The sequence below is a fragment of the Megalobrama amblycephala genome, linkage group LG11 (genome assembly GCF_018812025.1).
Source record: "Megalobrama amblycephala isolate DHTTF-2021 linkage group LG11, ASM1881202v1, whole genome shotgun sequence".
NCBI lineage: Eukaryota > Metazoa > Chordata > Actinopteri > Cypriniformes > Xenocyprididae > Megalobrama > Megalobrama amblycephala.
In genome coordinates, this window is record NC_063054.1 from 28803249 (window position 1) to 28817547 (window position 14299).

Genomic DNA, 14299 nt, shown 5'->3' on the forward strand with positions numbered 1-14299 from the left:
TTAGTTAATATATTAACTAACATGAACTAACAATGAGCAATTACAGTATTTATTAATATTTGTTAAAGTTAGTTTAAAATCCAGCTGTTTATCGTTTTTTTCATGTTAGTTCTCGGTGCATTAACTAATGTTAACAAATACATTTGATTCTAGTAATATATTGGTCAATGTTGAAATGAACATAAACTAAGATTAATAAATGCTGTATTGTTAATTCTTAGTTCATGATAACTAAAGTAGTTAACTAATGAAACCTTATTGTAATGTGTTACCAAAAAAATCTTACCGAGCTCAGACTTTTGAATAGCAGTGTAATAATTGTTATAACAGTTGTACACATGAAATTCAAGTTAAAGTTTACTTCACTTTACTGGTATCAACAGAGCAGCTTTTGGTTGTATTGATTATTAATGTTTATTAAGAAGCAGTTGAACTACATAGTCTAGGTCCTGTTGTTAATTTTCAAAATGAATATTTTCATAATGCATTCTTTCATATTAGAGCTGCACGATTCTGGATAAATTAAGAATCACGATATTTTTTGTTGTCAGAGGTGAATATATGCAGGTTATAAAGCGTTTTAGGTTTCCTCTCATCTAAGGGCATGTTATCACTTCGAGAAATCCATTTTAGAAAAAAAAATTTTTACAGATGACTACTTTATACCAAATATAATGCTGAAAATAATGCTGAATGAAACTATTATGTTAAATATGGTCTGAAAAATCTACAGAGAGATTTGGAGATTTAAGTCTGGAAAAGTATGGAACCCTGGCTTATGAAATGGAGTAAAATTGATGCAGGAAGTCTGTATCGATGCTATCCCTGTTTACAAAGTTAATAATATAGCTCGAGGTAGATGGGTGTCATTATCTAGCGTGTGCACTCTGAATACTGATAATGAAGTACTTTATATAAGTGTTGAATTTGTTGGAAAACTGTCATGCATTCTGACCATCAGGATGTCTGAGGATCTGCTGTTGTGTTTGACTCGAGGACTTCCTGCCAATTATTTTCTATTCATATGAATGTCACTCTAGTGGAACATATATCTGATAATCTCTGTGATGTTTTTCAGATAAATCTCTCTTATTTTGAGCAAATGTCACGTATTTAATGCTGATTGTCGGAAAGTGTGATTACATGAAAAAACGCATCGATTTGAAGAGATAGAAGCAGATCAATGTGGTGAAAACATCCTGCCAAAATCTCTCTTGACCTAATTTCAGACACGTATGTCAGTGTGCACACTCGTGAAAGTTCAGTACATTATGTGCATTATACCACTACATAAAGTTCAGTACATTATGTGCATTATACCACTACAAAATTGGCTTCTGTTCTCATGGGTTTCTGCTGATTTTTTTTTTTTAAGATAGTGAGCCAAGAACCAATAGAGATAAAAAATAGCATGTTTCAAACAATTGAGAGTTATGTGAAATCATGCTAAAACTAGTTGGGGGGGGGTCTAATAATATTGTTGTATTAACCTTATTGCAATATCCTGCATCTGGATAATTAAAGGGACAGTTCACACAAAAATGAAAATTCTGTCAATAATTAATTATTCTCATGTCATTTCAAGACTTTGGACTCTTCGGAACACAGATGAAGATCTTTTTGATGAAATCTGAGAGCTTTCTGTCCCTCTATAGACAGCTACGCAACTGTAACACACAAGAATGAACCACATTGGTTCTCGCACGTGTCAAGCAAACATGTTTGAGCTTCTGTTTACCACAACTGATGTGTGAGTTGGTGAATGTTTATATGTGAATAGAAGCCGAAATTCATTCTGCTCAGTGTATAATGTGATCATGCCTCTTCAGAAAATTCATATGGATTTGATTTACAATCCTTTTATGATTTTTTTTAAAGCGTCAAAGTGGTAGTCACGTAGATGTCTATGAAGGGATAGAAAGCTCACAGATCTCATTAATAAAAAGATCTGTGTTACAAAAGTCTTGTGGGTTTGAAACGACACGAGGGTGAGTGATTAATGACAGAATTGTAATTTTTGGGTGATCTATCCCTTTAACTCTCTTAGCTATCAGAACCTTATAAGAGACATACATTAATTAATAATCCAAATTAGAACAATGTTAGGGTAGACCTTTATTGTCTCTAAACATATATATTTTTGTCCTTTTGTCTCTCTAAAGTTGTCAAGCCCTTGCCAGAGAAACCCGCCAAACCTGCCGGCCCCATCGTACCTCCGAAAAAACCTGTGCCTCCAAACAAGGGACTGCTGCGTCCTTCCATCCACACAAAACGACCTGACTTGCCTCTCACTCCATCACCAGCCGCCAAGCAAGTGTTAGTGTCACAAGCTTTATCTTAATGCATTTTTAGATTTTAGAAGCAAAATCAGTTTGTTGCAGAATTAAAATATTCGATTTCTAATTAAGTATTTCATGTTAATAATTTTTAATACTTGGGGGAAATGTCTGTCTGTCTGTCTGTCTGTCTAGATAGATAGATAGATAGATATTTTTTTCTATATACTGATAGATAGATGCATTCCCAAGTGTTAAAAAATATTAAAATGACTAAAGTAATATTTGTAGTATATAAAATATTAAAGTATATTCTGAAGAATTAAATATGAAGCCAAATATTATAAAATATTATAATATTTTATAATTACTGTTTATATTTATTAATGTATTTTACACGTATGCATATATTTATATTTAAAAATAAGTATTTTCCAGTATATCGGTATATTGCTCTCTTTTCTATATTGGAGGAAATATACAATGCATTGCTTTTTTTTTTTTGCTTTTTTTTTTTTTGCTGCTAAAGATACTGTATTTGTGATACCTTTCGTCCTTATTGTAAAGACAAGTTTCTTATAGACCTTATGTAGCCCTGTCCTTTTTCAGCACTGCACTCGTTGTCTTCTGTCTTTCGTTTGTATTTCCACAGCACAAAGGTAAGATCTTACGAATTTATGAACTAATCTCTCGTTTTAAAATCTTCCTGGTCTACTGACATTTGTTATGACATCCGATTAAAACATTACAATGCTCATGATAACTTTCGTTAACTTTACAATAGCTAAATCCACTTCACCTGCTTATTACTCTTTGACAGTGATGCCATAGAAATATACAGAGTAACCACAAAAACAGAAGTTCAAAATGTAAAAGATTGCTGCACGCTTGTTTCTCTGGCACATAAGGTCTATAAGGCAGCATAATTTTGTCTAGAACAGCCTTTGCATTTAGAGTGTGACTGTGATGCCTTATAAATCCCACAGGCACAATGGTGAAGTTCCCCTCATACGAACAAAACCAGAGACCGAACCTGTACCCATCAAGCCAAAAACCCCTATTGTGGACAGCGGTGAGAAGAATTCAGAAGCGGGTAAGTTGTTCTTTGCTGGTTTTGGTTTACAGTGATCATAATATGGCAAGAAATCTATAACTAAGTAGGTTAGAATTGTTTAGCAGCAAAAATAGGCTTGCATCACACTGCTTACGCAACAACAGATCATACGAGAAAGGTTATCATTTATTATGCTATTGTAACTTTGAAGTTCTGACCTGCGACCCTTCAGTTGAGAACCATTGATATAGAGGCCGTGATGTTAGTATTTGGAATCGTTTTGGTTCTTGTATGCACAATTTGTTGCTGTGGTGTGGGTGAATCTGTTTGTGGATTAGCACCATGGATCCCTTGCTAGGAGCAGGATTATTCCTCCTGCATAGAAGATGATGGTCCAGATCTGTAGAGCAGGTGGCTCAGCCTCAGAGGAGCATGGGAAGAGCCCTTCTGTCATGTACTAAAGCCTCAGTCATCCCCACGATTCCATGACTTACTTCAGTCCATTTGTCGCTCCATCTTCTGCTTAATACCACACCAGTCACCTTTTCAAAGATGTTTTATTTTTCTTATTTATTTTTCATGTTAAAAATTACCTGTGAAAGATAAAGGAAGAGACTTGTTTATTATGTATGTTCAGTTGCCTTGGGTGCCATCTTTACATTGATATGTTTTTTTTTAAGGATATCTTTAGAGAAGTCTTTAGCAAGTTATTTCTCAAGGTTTACCTCGTTTTGAATCTTGGAATGCTTAGTCTCTGCTTTGTGAAAATCACAAATCAATGAACTCTGAATAATTTCCTTAGCTCGAGATGATAGTTTTTTGGTTGTTTAAAGATATCTGCTGTAAAAGAATACTTCATATCATTAAATTGCTTATTTTTTGATGATATAATTTAGGAGTCTTATTTTGATTTACATATTTGAGACATTTGATAAACTATTATAATCACTGCAGAGTAATAAAAATGTGTTAAATTGGCTGTTTAGTGCAGCTAATCTCTCGGCTCAAGCTTATTCTGATAACAAGTTTCAATTAGGTCTGGCTGTGTTAAATTAGTTTTTAAATTAGTACTTATTAATACTGTGAATAAGACATAAAAACAATCTTTTTAAATGCAGTATCACACTGGAAGACGTTTAACTTTAAGGCACCATATTTTGCTTGTAAAAAATTGCTTCAAAGTAGGCAATTAATGAAAAGGAAACAATAAGAAAGATGATTGCTTCAAAAGGAAATGATGGTTGAGCAGATTCACTGTTTTTGGACAAAAGCTGCTTCATTCTGAGAGGTTGACCAAAGTCGCACCAAAGTTGATATAATCGCATCATCACGAAAGGTCATGAGCAAGGTCATGTCAGTGCAGCAGGGTTCTGGGGGTTTTTTTCCGCCACCTTCAGAAAGAGAAAATCGTTAACTCAGGTTATGCCACTTCATGGAAATACTTTTTCAGTATTTACAAGAACAAGTGGTTTGTATCATCTGTCTCTGAGATACCATTAAGAGGCTGGCTGATGGGATAAAATTGTTAGGTAGGTATATTAAAATCCATCAGATGAATTTTAAGTGCCAGATTTTAAGATGTCAAACTGACAGCTATACCAAGATGATTGATTGGAATTTTTTCAAACACTGTGACACTGTATTATATACCCATCACTCAGTCATGATTGTAATTTCCTGCTCTGTTGGGTTTTGATGTAGACATGGTATAAACTCAGTTTATTACCTCATATGACTTTTAAAGTTTTAGTTCACCCAAAAATGAAAATTATGTCATTTATTACTTACCCTCATGTCATTCTACCCCGGTAAGACCTTTATCTTCAGAACACAAATTAAAGGAACACTCGTTAGCATCTCGCTCAAAAATGACCAAAGAGTTTCTATATTTTTCCTATTTAAAACTTGACTCTTCTGTAGTTACATCGTGTACTAAGACCGACGGAAAATCAAAAGTTGCGATTTTCTAGGCCGATATGGCTAGGAACTATACTCTCATTCCGGCGTAATAATCAAAAAACTTTGCTGCCGTACCATGGGTGCAGCAGGCGCAATGATATTACGCAGCGCTTGTGACCCCCTGCTTGCACAGGGAGTGTGCCTTGCAACCATGGAGACATTTGTGAGAGGCGACGTGTAATATCATAGTTCCTAGCCATATCGGCCTAGAAAATCGCAACTTTTCATTTTCCGTCGGTCTTAGTACACGATGTAACTACAGAAGAGTCAAGTTTTAAATAGGAAAAATATTGAAACTCTTTTGTCATTTTTGAGCGAGATGCTAACGGTCTAATCAGATTCAATGAACTATGCTAAGCTATGCTAAAAGTGGTACCGGCAGACCTGTAGATTGGCTGAATGGATTCGAAAACGGTAAAACTCAACTGTTTAACTCCAGGGGAGTTGGAAAATTAGTCTGTTTTCAAAAAAAGTGGAATGTTCCTTTAAGATATTTTTGATGAAATCCAATGGCTCAGTGAGGTCTCTATTGTCAGCAAGTTAATTTACACTTTCAGTCCCCAGAAAGGTACTAAAACATATTTAAATCAGTTCATGTGACTACAGTGGTTCTACCTTAATATTATAAAGTGACAAGAATACGTTTTTTGCGCCAAAAAACCCCCCAAAATAATGACTTTTCAACAAAATCTAGTGATGGCCGTTTTCAAAACACTACTTTGAATGTTTTTTTTCGAATCAGTGGTTCAGAACACTTGTTAAACTGCCAAACTGCTAAAATCACGTGACTTTGGCACTCCGAAACGCTGATTTGAAGCAAAAGATTCAAAGGAGTGTTTTGAAATCGCCCCTTCATTAGATAATGTTGAAATGTCATTATTTTGGGGGGTTTTTTTGGTGCACAAAAATTATACTCGTTGCTTTATTATATTAAGGTAGAACCACTGTACTCACATGAACTGTTTTAAATATGTTTTTAGTACCTTTCTGGGCACTGAAAGGCCTCACTAAGCCATCAGATTTCATCAAAAAATATCTTAATTTGTGTTCCAAAAATGAACGAAGGTCTTACAGGTGTAAAACGACATGAGGGTGAGTAATAAATGACATAATTTTCAATTTTGGGTGAACAAACCCTTTAAATTGGCTTGTGTAACTCCATTTGGCTCATATATAACTTCTAAATTATAATTCAGCTTAGATGGATCGTGTTTGACTTTGTGACTAAAGTCTGTTCCCATGTTCATTCTAAATATTTTATGTGTCTTATTCCCATAGTTAATCTCATGAGTTTTGACGATGTCTCCTCTACCTCGGAGAAGTTAACCCACCCTACCGCACAGCGACCAAAGATGCCTGGGAGAAGACCGCCTGGTCACAGAAGCTACTCTGTGAGTAGATGTACTTTTGCTTAGCTTGAGCTCTGATGTCTCAGTTTAATTCTAATATACTAATGCAAAGTCATGGATAATGACACAAAATGTTTTTTTTTGTTTGTTTTTAAAGCAAAACTTTTTTTAATTATAACATTTCATCAAGACATTTTTTATTTAGCACATTCATTAAGTGCTATGCTTCCACTTGGAGATAAAATTTTAATGAAAATTGGTGTAATGTTTTATTTCATTAAGAAAATGCATTAAATGCCATTTTTTAATAGAAGAAAAACATAATAATTATCTATATCAACCAATCAACATCCATAATAACAGTCATTATAATTTTCAATAAAACATTTTCACGTTCTTGGTTCACAGAATTGTTGTGCTAGTTTGTGTTAGTATTTTTTAAGAGTTCCCAAAATGTCATGGGTGAAATCACAGACGTGGTTTAAACCATAGACTTGCAGGTTGAGCAAACCAGTATCTGCTAAATCTCTTTATGCTACCATAAGCACTAACATTTGTTTTTAGATTTATACATCTAATTTGAGTGAGAAAGAATCATGCAAAAGGGATCAGGCAGTTCTCCAGTCGGGATCAAGTCAGGCTTTACCAGTGACTCCCCAGATGGGACGCGTGTCAAGTATAGTGCTATTTGCACTTTGCTCTTCACATGTTTTTCTAACTTGCTCTGTAATGTCTCACAGCCAAGCAAGGAGATTGGCGAGAAAGCTGAGAAAATCGAGGAAGTGGATGAAGTTGACACTGTGCCTTCCGCACAGAATTCGTTTAAGGTAAATTAGGTTTTTACCTCAAATATAGTAGTACACAATACACAACAAAAATATTTAAAATTTGGAAGGACCTGAGGGCAAATAAACAATGACAGAATTTTCATTTTTGGGTGAACTATCCCTTTAATGCAAGAATCTTATGTGCCTTACTGTAATATCTGAATTGAATAATTTAATAGCTAACCAAAGATCTGTGGCTCCTTGAGAATAATTCCATGAAATTATGTTCTCAAGGGTTTGTGAGCAAACAACAACTCTGATACGATCTCGACTGAATGTCTGGCTTTTCATTTTCAATGAGGTTTCCTGAGGGCTTTGTATTTAAGTATGTAGTGTTCTTTACATTAAGCTTATGTAAAGTAGACTGAAACACTCTCTCATATTCTCATAGTTGGACTTGAACAAGGTCACGGTATCACTGGGGTCGTGATTGGGTGTTTGGTAGTTTTTGGAGTGAAACAAAAAAAAAAAACACTTTGGACAAAAAAATAAAAATAAAAAAAAATATATATATATATACACACCCCCCCCCCCCCCCCCCAAAATGCAATTAATTAATCAAATGTATTTAATAATCAACTCTCAAATACAAACTGAGTTATATAAACATCTAAATTGCACACAAGGTATTTTAATCACAATTTTAATGACATAATTATGTTAATACTCAAATTTAACCATTTAAATGGTTGCTGTAATAACTTTTCATGACAGATTTTTTTAAACATTAAATACTGAAGACAACAGGTTTTAAAACTGTCAAGTTAAACTTATTTTATAGCACACTTTATTCTAAAGCAGCTTTACAGATAATCATTATGTTTCTGTTTATAATATCTTAATATCTTTATGCCTTATATTCTAATTTACCAGATTATAGCTGGGTGATTAAATATAATTTACATTTTGCAATGATACAAGTAATCGAGCAGTCGAGAGATTCATTCATTCACATTCACATTGTATCCAGACTTGAAAGTGGACACTTTTTTTTTATTATAATTAGTATATAAACTTGATATTTTTTTTAATTCTAATAATTATTCTAAATAATATGAATAATAATGGGGTAGTTCACCCAAAAATGAAAATTCTGTCATTATTTACTCACCCTCATGTCGTTCCAAGCCCGTAAGACTTTTGTTCATTTTTAGAATGCAAATTAAGATATTTTTAATGAAGAGATTTCTGTCCCTCCATTGACATTCCACGCAACTATCATTTTGACATTTCAAAACGTTCATAAAGAGATCTTAAAATGAATCCAAATGTTCTCTTTTGACACAAAAGAGAACTATCTGTAAATCTCCTGTCTGTATGACATACACACAACTCGTGCGCACAGAAAGCCGCTTCAGACAGCGTGCCAATACCGCAAAGAGTTCTCTTTAGTGCTTGAACGGACAAAAACACAAAAATATGCCAATTTGGTCAAGTATCCCTATAAGCACAGTCCTAAATGAGTTAAATAAATTATTAAATGTATGTAAAGTGTTATGAGAAAATGGGATGTGAAAGTCAAGAGAAAAGATTTTAGCACTGAGCCCTGATATATTAGAGCTAAATGTTAAAATTGGTAGCTTTCAGTTATACTGTAATGTTGAATGGATATAATTAATGACAAAAAGAAAGGAAAAAAAAAACAACATTCAATTGACATGACATCAGTAACAGGATTGGTACCGGTGAAACTGGCCTTCATTCATAAAAAGATATATACAAACTTTATGTTGTTTCTACATTAATTTGAATATTAAATGTGAAATTACAATATAAAAATATATTACAAATTTTAATGTTAGGTGCGATTAATCACGATAAATAACAGAAAAATATCCAATTAGTTTTTTTTTAATTGATTGACAACACAGAAATCAAAAATGTTTTGATTAATGGTAATGTGAAAAAGTTCACTAAGAACATTATAAGCGAATCAGACTTTGGACAAATTAACTCAGACCACCTTCTGTGTGACCTTTTTCTTGTGGCTTTTTAATATCTAAATTTTAGCAATGCATTTCATTACATTTAAAGTGGTGTGATTAATCTGCCAGCAATTACGAATATGATGTCAGCCTCTCAGCTGGAAACACCTCAGCTTGTTGGTTCAAGGTCACCTGCCATTGTGTAAAATTCTCAAATCAAGTGAAATCATCCTTGTACATCAGACTAACAGGGAACTAGTTCAGAAATTGATAACAGATTGAAGATAAGGGTATAAGGGTGTAACAGTTTGAAAAGGAAATGCGTACACCACTAAACACTTATGAGCATAAAAAAAAATTCCATAATATTGATACAATTTTTGCTTTTCTTGCAGACGTCCGTCTTATCGCCCCTACCATCTACAGCACCTAAAGCAGTTTCAGCCTCTCATATCACGCCCGAGCCCAAACCAAAACCTGACAAGGAAGAGGAGAAAGGATCTGAACTGGAGGACCTGAAGGCTCAGATGAAGGAGCTAGTGCTGTCTGTAGAGTTACTAAAGACACAACAGTCGTAAGTAGCAATGCTGCATATTAGTTTTGTTTCATGCTGCTTGTTTTCTGGTATTCTCTACTGGTCGAGTTATGTCTATAATGCACAATAGTGGTTCATTCACATTTAAAATTTCATCTACGTTTACATTTATTCATTTAGCAGATGCTTTTACCCAAAGCAACTTTGAGGAGTACAAAAAGTGATTCATCTTAAGGAGGCAATAATAAGTATCAAACATTGTCCAGAACAGTACCAGCAGGCAGGGATATAAGAAATAGTGAAAACAGAAGAAGATTTTTCTTTAAGTCAGCAGATAAGCTCTTACAGAAGAGATGAGTTTTTTTCAGCTGTTTGAATATTGTCAGGGATTCATCTCTACGCATAGTACTGGGAAGATCATTTCATCTCGGTGTAGATAAAGTACATAAAAATCTCCTGCAACCTTAATCTTTAGAACCTCTGCTGTATTTATAATTCTGTAACCTCTTTCATAACTTTGCAGGAGAGAGCTCAGCGAACTCCGAAAAGAGCTGGATGATGAACGGCTCAAACGGGTGGCCCTGCAGGTGAGTCAATCTTAGTATTAGAATTTCACTTTTCGGCTTGTCAGAGTCTGTTAGTTTGATGCGAACGGATGTCAGATTGCTGTTTCTGAGGGCAGAGATATGCAGGCGGGATACCTTGAGTTTACTTCCACACTCAGCAGGGTGAACACAAGGGGTCTGACCCAGCTCTGAATCTCATGCTGTGTGTTTCTCCCACTTACTGACCACAAAACTATCAATACTGTTTCTAAAATCCACCTCTACTAGCCACCAAGAGGCACAGCATGAAATGAGAACAAGGTATCGAATCGATTGTGGCAAGAGATGATTGAGATTATCTAAAATGTTATATACCTCTTTTAACGTGTTTTTTATACTTGAAATTAAATAGCTTTTGACATTAATCAGTAGTATTTTCTAAGGCACCTAATGTATCCCACACAGTTTGTGTGATTTGGATGTAACCACAGAAACGGCTGAGCTTTTACCATTTTCTTTAGAAAATTTAGTTTTTTTAATCGACATTTGCAATTCATTGAGCTTTGAGATCATTGTAAGAGGGGCTTTGTAAAATGTTAACTTCTGTAGCAAACTGTTTGCTTAATATGCAGTGTTAGACATTTTATAAAATTACACAAATTTCTGATAAAGTTATCTTCTATAGAAGTATGACACTTTATCCAAAATACTTTCACTGAAACAGTCTTTGAACAAGCTAACAAATGAAGCCTACTTTGTTTTACACATCAGTCAACAATATTATTCAGCAAAAGAAGGAATCTGTACTTCAGTTTCTGCTGGTAAATTCCATTTCTTATAGATATTTTTGTGTTGGACTTGGTTACATTCATGTTCACCTTGCTATGAAACTTTAACTCTTTCCCCCACCATTGATGGAATTTTCCGTCATTTATTACACAGCGCTTCCTCACCATTGAGGGACTTTTTTAGCCTGATTACCGCTAAATCACCATCACCTGCTTTCAAATGAAGCGGCATTTAATAGACAGAGCCGTAGGTCACTGAAAAGCCACGCAATATCGCGTTCATATCGCAGATGAATCGCCTGCGATAATGAACGCGATATTGCGTGGCTTGTCCGTGAACTACGGCTCCGTCTATTAAAAGGCGCTCCGTTTAAAAACAGGTGATGGCGATTTAGCGGTAATCAGGGAACCGGCATTACTGACGAAATGCGCGTGAGAATAGCATGCGATTAATCGTGCAGCCCTACTATTTAGAGAGGGACCATATGTACTCTGAGCAGAGTTGATTTAACTCTGGAGATTTGCTGTGTATGAGCTTTGTGTTATCTGAAGGTTTTAGATCCAGTCACTATTCCTCACCGGAGCCGCTCCCATCAGTTTTGTGTTCTATGTGCGAATCAAATGCCGTGTCATGTGTGAGAAACTGCAAAGGACGTGAGACTCGAGTACAACGGTTAAATGAAGATTTGATAGATGAACTTGTGGCTCAATTGGACTCTGTCCTGTCAAAAGTGATGACTTTTTAGTTTAATGGATGTCGCCATCTTTGATATTACTTTGGTCACTGTCACTATGGTTACTAGTAAGGGAATAGGGGCTCTCATTGCATGTTCATACAGACAGTTGTATATATGAGATGTTGCTGTGTGAATGGGACATTTCAAGACTCACACCTGTAAGTAAATGCGGTTGTCAATCCCTAAAACTGACAGTGTGACAAAAACACAATTTTGTAAGGTTTTTGTTCAAAATCTTGCATTTTTTTAATGAAACTTACCCACATTCAAGATTTGAAGAAAGAAAGAAAGAAAGAAAGAAAGAAAGAAAGAAAGAAAGAAAGAAAGAAAGAAAGAAAGAAAGAAAGAAAGAAAAGAATACATGAATCTAGAATAAAAGGTGCTGGCTGGCAACCTTAAAAAAAAACACTGGTGAAGAAAGAGTTAAAATGCAAACAACACTTCACCATGTTTGTGTGCTTATTTCCAGATGGAGATAGATAAACTGAAGAAGATTGTACAATCAACATGAAATCTGGCACCTTGAACTGGACTGATGGCTCCCCTGTCGTGTCAAGAGTGTAAAGCGACCTCCAGATGGAGGGACGGATATCATTCACGTCATCATTACACTCACTGACTTACTCCACAAATTGTAAGATTCACATATTTGCACATGAGGTTTTTTCTAGGTTTAGAAAAGTGTAATTATGACATATGTATATGTTTGTTTTCCTCTCTTTTTTCTTTTTTTCTTTTGCCAACAAAAAATGATTGAGGCCTTACCTTACTACTGTGCTGGATATGCATTCTGTGCACTTACTGGGAAGTGCAACGGATTATGCATTTAATACTACTGAGTCTGTATAAATGTCGGGGGATTATGTTTTTTTTATGACATGGGTTAGTTTTTAAAGAAAACTATTATGATCTCAGCAATATTCTGTCTATATTAGCCTCATTAGATGATTATCAAATGTATGGCATACTCTTGTTTCCTTAGTGATGATGTATTCTGTTGTTGTTTCAAAAGGGAGAACATTTCTGTTTGTTTTTCTCTAACATTCCTATCCAGGGTAACACTATTGTGCCTGTTAAGATTTTTACAAGTGTTAATACTGGGAGCTCTCATACTATATAAATATATATATAAATATATAAATATATATGTGTATACTTAGATCTACAGCATGATATATTTTTATGGTCTAATGATTGTGACATCATAAAGAAAATGTACTGGGATTATGTACCTGTGTTTTGGTTTAAAATATTCACGCCCCCATAGAAAAGTAAAATTGGCTTCAACAAGCAGTGCCATTTCACCATACGAATGGCAGAAATCCATTTTACAATTTAGGCTTCAGTTTAATAGCGTAGAGTACCGGTTGTTTTGTTCTGCAGTTACACCCCCTTGCAAAAATCACGCTGAAATCTGAAAGATCCATTTGGCTTTTTTGGCATAACCCTCTCTGACTGCTGTTTCTACATGACTGGTTGGCTAGTTAAAACATCTGGCTTGATGAAATATGGATGTTGAGCAATGAACACCTCAGGTTATAGACTGGCGGTTGGTACAGAGGGACTCTTTGAGGAGTAATTTTAGTACCACATTGTTATCAACGGCTATGCTGTAGAAGTAAGTACTGCTGAACAAAATGGATCTTTTAGTCAATTGGTTCTGATCCTAGAAACATACAGTGAATGAAACACTCTCAGGTACACTGAAGTGTCCCTCAGGCCTCTTAACCCTTAAGCTGAAAATCCATTTTTAAAAGCATTCCTGACCTGGAATTGTTGGTCTGTCTCTGTGAGAGAGAGTGTATGGGAGTTGTTGATGCGGTAGGATGACGGGTTGATCCCTAAAGCAATAAACCGGCAAATCTTTTTGGTTTCCATTTCTATGTCGTCTGAAATTGGGTAGAACACATTCCATTTTATTATTTTATTTCTTAAGATCTGTTGTGCACATACAACATCTATCAAAATGATCTTGTTTACATGAATTACTGAATTGCATGAGCTGAGATTTTTTTTTTTTTCCCAAACTAAATAAATGTTTATTTACAGAGATTGTTGTGATTATTTAGGTGTTCAATATTTGTATATTATATTTTTTTTACAATTTAAAATGACTGTTTTCTAATTGAATACCTTGTAAAATGTCATTTATTCATGATGGTAAAGCTGAATTTTCAATATCAATATTCCAGTCTTCAGTGTCACATGATCTTTCAGAAATCATTCTTTTATGCTGATTTGATGCTCAACAGCAAACATTGTTTGCTTAATATTTTTTGTGGAAATCATAATCATGTAAGAATG

General features: G+C 34.7%; 1 protein-coding gene across 2 annotated transcripts in view; it reads left to right on the forward strand.

The window, feature by feature from the left end:
• The window catches only part of LOC125278262 (CD2-associated protein), a 59629-nt gene extending 45584 nt beyond the window's left edge, over positions 1 to 14045 (forward strand). For both annotated transcript variants that reach the window (XM_048207281.1, XM_048207282.1), the window contains exons 13-19: positions 2163 to 2316; positions 3263 to 3369; positions 6568 to 6680; positions 7379 to 7465; positions 9786 to 9964; positions 10449 to 10512; positions 12465 to 14045. In XM_048207281.1, coding sequence (XP_048063238.1) covers positions 2163 to 2316; positions 3263 to 3369; positions 6568 to 6680; positions 7379 to 7465; positions 9786 to 9964; positions 10449 to 10512; positions 12465 to 12506 — 746 coding nt within the window. In that variant the 3' untranslated portion in view covers positions 12507 to 14045. The remainder of the gene's footprint in view (positions 1 to 2162; positions 2317 to 3262; positions 3370 to 6567; positions 6681 to 7378; positions 7466 to 9785; positions 9965 to 10448; positions 10513 to 12464) is intronic.
• Positions 14046 to 14299: the final 254 nt, after the last annotated feature.